Source organism: Strongylocentrotus purpuratus, unplaced genomic scaffold (genome assembly GCF_000002235.5).
Source record: "Strongylocentrotus purpuratus isolate Spur 01 unplaced genomic scaffold, Spur_5.0 spur5_scaffold_12, whole genome shotgun sequence".
In the NCBI taxonomy this organism is placed as follows: domain Eukaryota; kingdom Metazoa; phylum Echinodermata; class Echinoidea; order Camarodonta; family Strongylocentrotidae; genus Strongylocentrotus; species Strongylocentrotus purpuratus.
This window is the reverse complement of record NW_022145597.1, coordinates 32,961,100-32,974,191: the sequence shown is the minus strand read 5'-3', so window position 1 is coordinate 32,974,191 and position 13,092 is coordinate 32,961,100. Positions and strand designations below refer to the sequence as shown.

At 36.2% G+C, this 13,092-nt stretch overlaps 2 protein-coding genes across 2 annotated transcripts in view; one reads left to right on the top strand and one right to left on the bottom strand.

The window, feature by feature from the left end:
• LOC590289 (GRIP and coiled-coil domain-containing protein 2) overlaps positions 1-1,608 on the bottom strand; it is a 30,683-nt gene extending 29,075 nt beyond the window's left edge. The window contains exons 1-2 of the mRNA XM_030982466.1: positions 1,502-1,608; positions 299-418 (exon numbers count right to left, since the gene is read on the bottom strand). Of these exons, the coding sequence (XP_030838326.1) occupies positions 299-373 (75 nt within the window). The 5' untranslated portion in view covers positions 374-418; positions 1,502-1,608. The remainder of the gene's footprint in view (positions 1-298; positions 419-1,501) is intronic.
• A 213-nt stretch (positions 1,609-1,821) lies between these two features.
• Positions 1,822-11,822, top strand: LOC115922795 (bifunctional D-cysteine desulfhydrase/1-aminocyclopropane-1-carboxylate deaminase, mitochondrial-like). Its single transcript, XM_030982465.1, has 8 exons — positions 1,822-2,227; positions 4,841-4,954; positions 5,945-6,103; positions 6,905-7,038; positions 9,359-9,458; positions 10,197-10,297; positions 10,601-10,923; positions 11,226-11,822. Exons 1-8 carry the CDS (start codon positions 2,009-2,011, stop codon positions 11,348-11,350), a joined length of 1,275 nt encoding a protein of 424 aa, XP_030838325.1. The 5' UTR covers positions 1,822-2,008; the 3' UTR covers positions 11,351-11,822.
• Positions 11,823-13,092: the final 1,270 nt, after the last annotated feature.

The window sequence follows — 13,092 nt, the reverse complement described above, 5'->3', positions numbered from 1 at the left end:
AAATTAAAAGAATTAAAAGCTTAACACTAGCATATTATAGCATGACTATGCACCCTCACCCAACAATAATCTAAAGAGCCACTATATTGAACAGATGATAGAGGTTTAACATCTTAATGTGTAATATTGCAAGAGAAGAAACTTAGCTGTATCCAGAATAATACAGTACCGACATACATTGGAAATTGATACAACTTGCAATGAGTGTACGAGACATGAGCGAAATCAAGGATTTTTATAAAGGATCTACGTCAAAGTTACCGGATCCCTTTAAATTTTCTGTTGTTTGACTACTCACCTTGCCAGCCTTGGGGGCAGGGGACTGTTTAGTGTCCCCTCCCTCCTTTGCACTGGGTGATGCAGCCTGAGACATCTCAACAGGCTTGGCTACAACTGATCACAAGTATGGCACCATCACCTACACAAGGAGATCAACAAAAACAACATACACATTCAGAACAATAATAACTTCCAACATAAAAGTAAATTTACAGGAAAGCTATTTGAACAAATGGGTTGGAGGCTCTTTGTGAACATTCTACACATGAAATATTACCACTTTCCGGCGTGTGACTATGGTATCTGTCTAAACCTATATGTTGTTGATGACCCACAGCAATTTACTCCTGCTACTCTGTTACCCCTGCATCCATGCTTGCCTTCCGAAATTCATAATAACTTACTTCTACTATCGCTCTTTTTCCTACATAAAATTGATGCTTCTCGTTCTAAGACTCTCCAAAGCTCCTAACCGGTCGGATTATAAACATTTACTTTATTTGGACTCCAGGAATCTCCAAAACAGTGGAGGGATCAACTAAGAAGAAGAAGGTATGATGACAAAATGTGGTTTTATAAGTCTGTTTTTTAAAACAAACTTGCTTCGAATTTAAGTAAGAGAGGGCCTTCTTAACTTAACTCTTAAGCGCAACTTAAGTTCAATGGAAATGTCAATACGTAATATTATGTCACACCATGGAGATTTTGACATGTCATACTTTAAACAGGTAACGCACTTCACACATAACTGACGCAGACAACATAAAATAGACAAATCAATGAACATTTCAGAATAAATTTCCAGTTTGTACCTTAAATATGACGAAAATGAGAATTTTTCAAACTTAAATATAGTTACATAAGACTTAAACTTAAGTGAAATACTTAACAAGTGAACAACTGTCGATATCAGAGACTTGAGCTTTCGGTTTAAGCCAACGCTTACCCCGAGCCAAAGGAGGCCTGCGCTGCGCGCCAGCCCGCCGGGTTGGTCGGCTTGAAGGATCGTTATTCATATAGCATCAACACAAGCTAGGCGCGGCGCAATAACAATCACTCTAGTCTAGAATCTAGTGTCACTGACTCAGTATCTCCACACTAAGTGACTATGTTTACTCAATACATACTTCACCACCAGTTAAAATAATCAAATGACATCTCACATCAAGCGATAATGAATTATCAGAGTAAGATTAGAAATAAGTATATGAAATTAAAGTACCTGATCTGAAAATTGGCAAAACGACTTCCTAGCTACGTCATACGTGGCTTAATTTTGGCCATAGAGTCTACATGTAGCTTATTTTCATATTTACTCTCTCAGTTGTTCTACGGCAAGCCAAGTTACCAAGTTTGAGAATGGTTGTGACAATAATGACAGTACATGACCGATATATGTTGTAAAGTGTCACTCTGATTGATGTTTTAAATCTAAAAAAGATTAAAATGATGATTTAGATAACATTTTGACAATCCTCAACTATTACTGTACTTATTAAATAATTCTTATTTTAATTTGCCTCCGCCTTATTTGGCATTTCATAACTAAGTTGGTGCCATAAAAAGTTAAATCTTCTTCAAAAAGACTTTATCCTCCCATTTTTACAGAGTAATAGTTTAATAAAAACAAATTTAACAACCATTTTGATTCCGGGCATTGCTTCAAAGCTATTTACCTATCGACGATAAAGTTTCTCTGCACGAGAAGTCTTCCAGTTCCACGGCCCAGATGACCAAGGTTTTAGGCAAATTCTTACTCCTAAGTCCCACACGTAGACTTGATTGTTGCCTACCAGTGCCTACATTAGCAGGGCGTTCAAATACAAATCTGAACTCACGATCACGACTTTTTTCATCGGGAGCAACCATGGCCGATTTCCCTCTTAAGTCTTACTCTGCAGCGCCATGGATGGAGAAATTGAAGCATATTCCAAGGCATAGACTCGAGGTGGGTGTGGGGGAGTGCAAGTAGATTTTTCAAACTTCAATAGACTATCGAACTTTCATTTTTTCAAAGAGGAAAATGAAAATGAGTTGTCAGTCCTGCACATTTCATGAATGTTGCACAATCTTTATGAATTCAATTATGAAATATGAAGTCTGTGCTTTTACTAGTTTTACTAGTATAATTATTGTCTAAAATCTATGATGAAATGGAATTGTGTAAACGTTGTCCTTTCTTCAACTAGTTTGTAATTGTATTGTGCCTGAAATTTGAAACACTATGAGTATGAGTTTATCATGATGAAGACTAGACCCTAGATCTAATTATTTTTGCAAAAAAAATATTAAAAATCCCCTTCACCTTTTCATAGCAATGACAACTAATTAGTAATTACATTACTTCATAGTAGGGAGGCCAATGCCCGGGCGTAAGGCTTCTACACCTACGATTTGTGCGCTCGTCGCCCACTTCAAAAAATTAGCAAAGGGAAAAAAATGATGTAAAAATAAAAATTGAAGAAAATATGAAAAGAAAATACAATTATACATTTCACAACATACCTATAATCACGGATCTGTAACAGTCTTTCACCATTTGTTGACAATCTTGCAGATTTTGACGTTTTTTAATCCAATAATTGTGGTTGCAGACGACCTTGACGCACTCGCACCACCGACTAAGAAAATCCTAGAGGGCGTAGAGGTTTGCTCACTAAAAACCTTCTCATTGGCAGAAGGTAGACCCTAAAAATATGGGATCCGTTTTGAGTAAAGAACTTTTGATAGAGATCAACATTTCAGATGTTCACAATTGCCACTTCTAACAACTAGAAAATATAAAGAAAAAAGATTATATCTTTTTAAATACAGATTTTTACAAACTGAACATTCGAAAGTAGATAGAGTACGATGTTTCTGTCAATCTTGCGTTGGTTTGAGCCCTATAGCTACATCCATCTCAAAATGAGAAGGAAAACAGTGAACAGTGACGTCATTGTTCGCGCCAAAAATAAAGGGTATTGCGACATAATCTGAGCTCCGGTCAGAGCGTGCCCAAAGCGTAGTCTTATTTATAGACCCTAGTACCTTATTCTCACAGCACTAGATACGAGTGTCGTGCAGTAATGTATGAGAAGTGTTAAAAAAGATATTTCAGTAAAAAAAAAAGTCTACGTGAGCAGTCTATACTCCAATTGAGAATTGAAATGAAAGCCATGATTTGAAGGTGTGTGTTGTATATGATACATGGTTAGTGAGTGTGTATGTTACGTATAGCGAAAGGGAGAGAGAGAGAGAGAGAGAGTGAGAGAAATATTAGTACACGTACGTTGCATGCATGGATGTGCGCTATGATTGTGTTCGCTGCAAGATGGATTTTAATTGGACCTCGTAACTTCTCGATCGTTGATAATAAGGAATACTCATGAGGAAATCAAATTATTGGAATACACATCTAAGGTAAATATCAATGAATTATATATATTTCTTTCCTTTTTTGAACCATCGTCTTCGGCTCGTAGTAGTAGAAGATGTAATCGTTCGCACATTGATGGCTGGACTTCAGCCTGCATCGGGGCTTGCCTGTGTCGGTGGAGGGATCAACTAAGAAGAAGAAGGTGTGTACGTGTGCGACCGATTCAAGGCTAGCCGCTGTTGAGTGATTGCACTTTCGCGCGAAGTTTTAAACTTCATCATGAACTTTGTCCCTCGGGCCTGTCTAATTATGAACGTAACTTTGCGACATGAAATATAATTGTTTCAAGGCTCTTACGTACGGAAAGGCGTAGAAGGAAATGGCTACAAACCAGCTGGATATCTCCTATTTGATGGAACCTATGGAGTCGGCAGATGGGTGGATTTTCTTAGTGAAAGTAAATGCTTTCTTTTAATCTTAGTTTTAGTATAAACAAATTAGTAATTAAAAAGTTAGATTTGGGCATTGGCCTCCCTATTCATAGTGTATTCCAGGCAATTTAATGGATGGACAAGTAAATTTCATCTTTGGTAGATGTAAACCTAGTCTATTCTCAATTGTTTTTCTTTCAAAAGCATTCTACTCACATCTGTCATTTGTGTTAGTATTTTGTTGTTGTGTGTGTCTGATTTATATTCTTCAATCTTCAGTGCAATACAATGCATCTAATAATTGAATATTTGAAGTCAATCATGATTTTGATAACTGTACATCACTAATGATGATATCCATTTATTTGCTATTATAAGAACCCTTCAAAAGACAGATTGCAATGTTCCTACAAAATATTTTAGAAAGAATGATGTTTTTTTGTTGATTAAAACTACAATGTACATCTTACTTCCAGGACCCAACAGTTGGAATATTATTTGTTTCAACATAATAGTTGTTGATAATGCTTGTAGTGTAGTTTATATGAAAGGGTATTCTATGTCTTATATTATTGTGAGTGATTGGTCTAAATCAAGTGCTGATAACTATGAGTCAAACTGACCTTGAAAAGGTATTTTGATTGAAGACAACTCCTCTCTAACTGTCTTGAGATTATTGATTCTGATTTGAACATTCATAATTTACTACCTATTTCATGTGAACAATATCTGCTTTACTCAAAAGGGTTATTTCTTATTTCTCCCTTACTAGCTTGCCATGCTGAACACCCCCATACACAGATGGAATCTTCCTGGAACACCAGCAAACTTTGACGTTTTCATTAAGAGAGATGACATGACAGGGAGCTCATTGTCAGGAAATAAGGTACGGACATGCTAGCTATTTTGTGTGATGATGCTGATATTGTACAATTTGTATTACGGTACTATATTAGATTTTACAAAGCACTTACAATTTCTTGCCTTATGTCAGGCCTAAAAAGTGTTATTAGATATATGCCACAATGATCAAGAGCTAAGCCTTTTATGGCTTTAGAGAGAGAATAATACCATCTAACTGTATTTATCTATTCATTTTTGCAATGACTTGCTCTTTGCCCATATTTTGATTTCGGATGTTTCATTAGTTTGAGGCTAAAGTGGATGTTGACTAATTATTGTTTTTGACGTTGATCTGTAGTAGTTACAGTTAAATGTGTATCATGCGTTTATTGTGACGGTTGATAAGATGGTATGAATACAGAAGCAGAGAGACCTCTAATGAAGAAGGGAAGAGGGCCCGGCCCCCCCCCCCCCACTCCGAGAACGAACAGACCCCATGCGTGTTGCCAAAATGTCCTTTTCGTAACAAAAGAAAAAGGTCGACCCGTATTGACTTTACACACCGGACTTTTGCTGAAAAGGGGGGGGGGGGGGAGGGGGGTGCTGAAAAAGGCTCGTATACAAAAGAAAAAGGTCGAGGCGTATTGACTTTACACACCGGACTTTTGCTGAAAAGGGGGGGGGGGGGGGGGGTCGGTTGGAACACGCATATGCGTACCCTAAATAACACTGAGTGGGGGGGGGGGGCGGGGAAGAGGGAGGGAGAGAGTGAGAGACAAACACATAGAGAGCAACAGAGAGACAAACATACAGACTTGGAAAGACAGTAAGTGCTAGGAGAGACAGAAAGAGAAAGTAATGGAGAGTGATAGAGAGAGAGAGAGAGAGAGAGAGAGAGAGAGAAGGGGAAGAATAAGGAAAACCATGAGAATAATGTTCTTGAAAGCAATACATTCTCATTTATTTTAATATATATTTTTAACAAAAACTATAATAGATGTTGATTATGTATGCCCTTTTCTTCTCTCTGTAGATTCGTAAGCTTGAATTCTTGTTAGCAGATGCAGTAAGCCAGGGTTGTGATACAGTGATAACGTGTGGTGGAGTAAGATCCAACCACTGTAGAACCACAGCCGTAGCAACCAGACAACTTGGTATGGACTGTCATCTCCTTCTCAGATCAGAGGCAACAGTAAGTAAAAACAAAAAATCCTGCCCCCCCCCCCCCCACTCAGTGTTATTTAGGGTAAGCATATGCATGTTCCCTCCTTTTGAAAACACCCCCCTAAGTCCGGTGGGTAAATTCAATACGGGCTGGAATTTTGTGTACTACGAGCCGGACTTTGGTGCTTGAAAACTACCCCTTTACCGGACATTTTGGGAACATGCATGCGATCCCTCCGACCCCGAAGTGGGGGGGGGGGGGGGGCAAAAAATAAAGAAATGGAATTGTTGGTTGATCTATTTCCTAGCTCTCTGCATTTGCCTTTAAACAGACTCTCTAACAACCCTTGTTGAAACCGAGTTGTGTCTATTTGATGGTGACATTAAAGTTTGGTTGTCAGACAGTAACTAATCAGATCTGATCGATGGTTATTTTCCCAACTACACACAAATACATGTATTTACTGAAAAGAGGCATATAAAGGGTTCACTCTTGACTCTTTTACTCTGTATCCCCCAGTACAACATGGGTGATCTCACATCCTAATCATGTAGAATGTTATATTTGTTTGATTTCCTTTTATGAGAAGAAGATATACCAACTACATTTGTCAAAGTTGTCATTTTGCTTTAGATTCCATTGGTTATCACAAAAAGACAAATAAAGCACTTTTGTACTGACTTATCACCCTTAGTTTTGGTTATTTTGATTTGATTTGATTTGATTCAAGATTAAGGATACATGTCTGGGTATCTCCAGTTGAATTATGTAGTATATTGCTTCTTTCTGTTTCTCCACTCTCCCTATCTCTCTCACATTTTACCACAGAACCTAGATGGATCATTCACAGGCAACACATTGCTAGACAGTATGGTTGGATGTAGTTTCTATCTCATACCCAAGAAATCTCAGTACAACACACACATCTATCCCAGAATGCAACAGCTTGTAGAGTATCTAAGGCAAGTGATGATGAATCGCCATGTTTATTATTCTTATCTCTAGTCATTACGCTTTGATTAATGCAGGATGCATGATGGGACTGTAAGATTAAGCTTCTGAAAATTTTGCCAAAAATATTTCTAGGGGAGAAACGGAGGAGGGGCATGCAATGAAATATATAATTTACTTGCACTTAATTCAGACTATACTCAATGGCCCGTATTCTGAAGTCAGGTTTAGTTAAACCTAGGTTTAACTTTAAACCCGGGTTTAACTAAGCCAGACTTCAGGTCTAAGTATCATTTCAGTTTCTGAAAGCCAGGTTTAGTTAAACCCAGGTTTAAAGTTAAGCCAAGGTTTAACTACCATGGAGATGTAGTCTGCTTCTACTGCACATGCTCAGTACAGCTCATCCATCTTCAAGGGTAGCTGATATAGGCTTTTTTATAGCTGGATTTCGTGCTGCAAATTTAATAACTTCAATTTAAAATATTCGACACAAACAAATCTCTTTCGAAGCAACCATTGAACGTTATGACCTGATTTTTTGTTTTGTTTTACCCTTTGATTTATTGTTAAACTGCTGAAAAAGTCTGAATCGAGGTGGAATTGTTCTTTACGAAAAATAAATAATACAAAAATCAGGATTCTACAATTTCTGTATGCCCAGATTGGTCAAAACTTCCAGAACATCATACAAATGCTCTAAATAAGATTTAAATGACTAAAAGAGAAACTAAAAACGATCAAAAATACCTTCTTGATGCAAAATAGCTAGTCCAAAGTCAACATTGCAGAAGCTTATTTGTTTGATTTTTAGTTTTTTTTAGGACAATGGAATCCTTTTTCGAACCGACGTGTCGGGTATTGGATACCTCGGGTATCACGATCTCCTTCTTGGTCACCGTGCGCGCATCATCGATCGTGCGCGCATTCATTCGTTCAAGTAAGTTTAGAAATATTGCATTGTCCTAAAAAAAAAACGCTTGAAATTCGACCATATTATATGAGCTTCAATGTTGACTTTGGACTAGTTATTCTGCATCAAGAAGGTATTTGTGATCATTTCTCTTTTAGTCATTTTAATCTTATTTAGGTCTAGATCTAGATATCTAGATCTAGATCTAGACCTCTAGTGCATCTTTCGGGGCATCTTTAGGATGTTATGGATGTTTTGACATCATAATATTAATAGACTAGGCGCGCCTAATCGGTCTAGAGTCTAGACTAGATCTAGGGCAGAAATTGTAGGATTAGATTCTACCCAAAACTCTACTAGGTCTAGAGTTCCGGCTTAACACACTCGTTGGCTCTTAATTATGCTAATCCATGATAATCCATTATAAATATAGATTTAGCTCTTCATTAATTTACTCTTAATTCTAATTCAACCTTAGGCCTAACTTTTACAGTTTTATTTTAACTCGCGCTTGTTTACATCGTTGGGACGCAATTCAAAAATGTGCATTGCACTCACAGTTTCAAAACTACGTGAGCATAACGTCAAACAAAAGGTATGGGGCTACTATATTTGTTTTCCTCTGCAACAAAGTGATACGTGTTGTCGATTTACTTTGGCAACTTTTTAGTTTCAAGTATTGTCGTACTATACAAATCACACAATCTTATATAAAATATAAAATCTTAAGACTTAGGCATAAAGATTCAATAAGCAAATGAAGTATCCAAATTAATGTTCAAACTTGCCGAAGGCATAAAATCGCAAGGCCCACTTTCATCCGCAACCGATGTGTGTGTCACCTTTTACTGTTGGAGTCAGTGCAAATCGCTGTTTGTTTGGTATTTAAAAACCAACAGCGATGCACAAAAATCATCGTCGCAATGATTATGAAAGGTTCTTTTCTTTCCACAAGAGGTCTCTCCGGTCTCATTATTTGCAATAATTCGTCGTAATGCCTTTTAATGGTGTCTTCTTCTCCTCTGAATTTCCAACAAATAGTTAGACCTGACTTAAGCCAGACTTAAACTAGGTGTACCCCAGGTTTAGATATGTGTACAATTTCCACAGAGTTAGACCAGGCTTAAACCTAGGTTTAAGTTAAACCTGACTTCAGAAACGCAAAATTAAACCTAGGTTTAAATCTGAGAGTTAGGCGAGGCTTAGACTAGACTTAAACCTAGGTTTAAAGTTAAACCTGACTTCAGAATACGGGCCAGTGGCTTGAAGTTATTTTCAGCTATCGGTGAGTGTCTGCTGATTTCCTACATTAACTAAGTTGTAAATGTTCGGTGATGCCATCAATTAACATTTATAGAAAATATGAATGCCAGTAACATTGCGAGAGAGAAAATATTGCCTTCTTTCTTTTCTGTTTTTAGAGATTCTCTAGGAAAGAAAGCCTACCCAATCCCAATAGGTGGATCTAACTCAGTAGGAGTCTTTGGATACCTGGAATGCTTCAGAGAACTCCTCCAGCAGGTCATTAGCAAAATACTTTTAAAATAGCTCTCAACATAGCTCAGAGTTCTGGCATGCCTCTTATTCACAAACTCTATTATACTGATGCAAATTTGTTTGCAACATAAAAACTTTCTGTAGGTCATGTTTATTTACAGAGATATATGTTGTCTACTTTAGTTGACTGAATTCTTTAAGGATATACCACACTTAAAGATCAGGATCTATCGTTGATAAATGTAGAAGTATGTTTTATAAAACATAATTTCATTCAGTTTTTGAAGTTCACTAGGTTTACTAGGCTACTATCCAGTAGTGTTTCTAATTGAATATAATTTTGTGGGTTTTGTTGTTGTTTTTTTTTTTAAAACTTTTGTTTCTGTCTCATATTGGTAATCGATGCTCTCTCCCGATTAATGACATTATCAATGGTATCAAAGGAATTTGTTGTGTTTATACACTGTCTAGATTAATCTTTCTTGCTGCCCTCTTAGATGACTTAAAGTCAATTTGATAATGTCCTTGAATTAAAAGGAAGAGACATTTGAAAATAACGAAGAAAATCATATTTTTTTTTAAACAAGCAAGTGATAAATATAACCCCCTAAAATGACAACTACTTTATGTATATCTTTATTGTAGAGCGCATTGAAATTTCAACAGACATGAAATCGCTAAAAAAGAACAAAGTATTATTATTATTATTATTACAACTAGTGCAAACTAGAATCGTCCTTCATTTTTTTCATGTGATTGTAGAATGTTCAGGAGAGGTTCAGCGATATTGTCATAACATCAGGCAGTAGTGGATCACTAGCTGGTCTTGCAATTGGCAACTATCTGACAGGAAGCAAACTCAGGTTCGTTCCATGAGCTTTAATATCCAGAATCATAAATTGGTACTACTGATACCACAAAATTGCCCAAGACTAGACGAACATAGCACCAGGTGATATAAACAGGGTGAATTGCAGTCATTTAATTGGCAGAAAATAAAGGAAGGACCAGCATGAATACTGGTATAAATGACTTTAATAAATAAACATCTTGTGTTTTGGACCCAGGGAGATATACTTCTTGACACTTCTATTAGTTAACAGTGTGTTTATATTGTTTTTGTGTGACATGGTCCATTTTCATTCCATCTTATTCTATTCTTACAGGATTCATGGAATGGCAATATGTGATGACGCAAAATATTTTCATGGAGAAATCAACAAGGTTTTACGTGAACTTGGCATGCAGGAAGGTCAAGGGTCATCAGGGGTCAGGTCAGAGGACATTGTAGATGTCGTGGAAGGGGTCAGAGGGCTCGGGTATGGTTTATCTCAGCCTGAAGAACTTGAATGCATTAACCAAGTAGCCAGGACCACTGGTATCTTTGTTGACCCAGTCTATACTGGTAAGGCAACCTTTCACCTCATGCGTCTGATGAAGGAGGAACCAGACAGATTCCAAGGATCCAAGATTCTCTTCATTCATACAGGTAAATACGACAGTTGCTCAGGAGACATTCTCTCCAGGCTTCATTTTGTCAAATATAAGGATGTGTCTTTCCTGGGGACCTAGTGACGGGTTATTCCATGAACTGTTATTAATAAATGAACTACAATATTTGGAATCTAGCCTGCATATATTACTTTTTGCTATGTAGGGCAAGCCTTTGGCATGCTTTCAGGCTGTCAAGAACAACTTTTGTTTAAATATTATGCATAAAATTTAAATCTATTGATGGTAGATTTTGCAGAATGAATTCACTCTTGATATTTCTCTGTTTTGCTCTGACAGGAGGAGTGTTTGATCTGTTCAGTGGTGCCATGGGTTCTATGGCTGATAAAAGGACTTCATCAGAGAAGAAGGTTTATGATTGGATGGAAATGACTGAAAAAACACCCCTCTGCCAATCAGGATGAATCTTGTATGAAAAATTACTTCATCAGAGAAGAAAGCTTTTGATTGGATGGAAATTACTGACCAAAGACAACTAAGCCAATGAGGATAAATCTTGTCTTAGGATCCAAGGGGTTCTTCAGCAAAAACACTTTTGATTGGTTCTAATTAAATCTATCAAGAATCAAGGTGAAATATATTGTGGTAGTTATGTTATAGTTATGATATCTTCCTTTTCATATTCACAAACATGGTTCTTCATTGGTCCATGTGGATGGCCAACTTAAAACAAAACCTTGTTGAAAACTTATAAACCAGTAAAGCTTAAAGTGTGAGCCTCGCTGTCATTCATTAGAAAAAAAGTATTTAAACGTAAGACAATGAAATTAATAGCTTCTTATAGGAATTGTGTTCCTTTCTTCTTGGTATAAACATCAGCAAAATGTATTTTTGTATTTTTTTCTTAGTATTGTGTTTATAGTACTGTAGTTTTTATTCTATTTAATAATACCAAATATTGTATTTGAACTGAAATAATGGAGAAGAAAATAGCAATATTTGAAAAGAAAATAGTTTGTTTCTAAAATGCTGTCCTAATACCTCATTTAAACAAGACGAATTCAGGGAATCAATTTTGCATTTAGTGACAGCACAAAGTATGTTCCTTGTCTTTAATTTCCTTAAAGAGATATTCATACTTTGTGATTGAATGCTGTATATATTTAATTTGTCTGCTATGAGCCAGAAGGGCGTCGATTTACCTTTGTCTGCCTTTTGTATACTAGACAATACTCTTATATTCTTCTTCAGATGTAATGGCATCATTCTCTTGATATTTACCTATTTGGGGCTAACTGTTCCAATATTTTTTTGTTTCTTTTATCTTTTTTCCTTTTTTTCCTTCTAATGATTGATATTATGAAATGTGGTCTCCTTTCATATTATTTAGTACATTTTTTGCTTCATGACAATGAAATGGGCTACATCATATTGTATGTTTGTTGAAATGTAGATGTCCGTATGTCAGTGAATGGTCTGTAATTGCTGGTGAGATTTTAGGAGACATGTTTATATTTGTGTTGCAGCCATATTTACAGTATTGTTACTACTTTATATTTTAGGATTGACATAAGCCTTGCATGATTACATTATTGTTTGAATTTTCAAAGAAAAATAGATAAATTGTATGTAATTTATTAAGAAATAGAAATATATTGAAATGGGATATATTATATATTGTTTGTACTTTTAAATTTTTTACTATTGTAATTTAAATGATTGAATAATTGAAATTATATGCTCTAAACTCATTAGCTGTTTTTGTTTCATTTTTTAAATACAATATTAAGCTATGTATATAAGGCACATTGTTACTGTCCATCATAATATACACTGTTGCTCATAACGGTGGAATATTTTTTTTTATCCCAATTTTTGGAATTATTTTAAAAATAATTTAAAAATACTAGATCTAGATAATAGTATACAGTCTCAGATTTTATTGAATAATAATTTGCCAATATGTGTTTTGCGTGACTGCTAAAGCATGTATATTATGCTACTATGTTTATCAACTAGGGGACCTATGCCCTTAAGTCATAAAGGACAGTAATGAGGATTAATGCCTCACAAAAGGGCTCTGATATAGCACATCGACACGGTGTTGATCCTAGGGCCTCACAGTTACGAGGCCATTGCTTTGTCACTGAACCATGACTGTACGCAGCGGGGGCTATGGTAGGGGGCAGTTTCCATAAATTTAAAA

Excerpts from the sequence above, each read along its gene's own strand:
- LOC115922795 (XM_030982465.1), top strand. The coding sequence starts at position 2,009 with ATGACCAAGGTTTTAGGCAAATTCTTACTCCTAAGTCCCACACGTAGA. Across the intron at positions 9,459-10,196 it reads TCAGAGAACTCCTCCAGCAG|AATGTTCAGGAGAGGTTCAG; the intron begins GTCATTAGCAAA and ends ATGTGATTGTAG. Across the intron at positions 10,924-11,225 it reads GATTCTCTTCATTCATACAG|GAGGAGTGTTTGATCTGTTC; the intron begins GTAAATACGACA and ends TTGCTCTGACAG.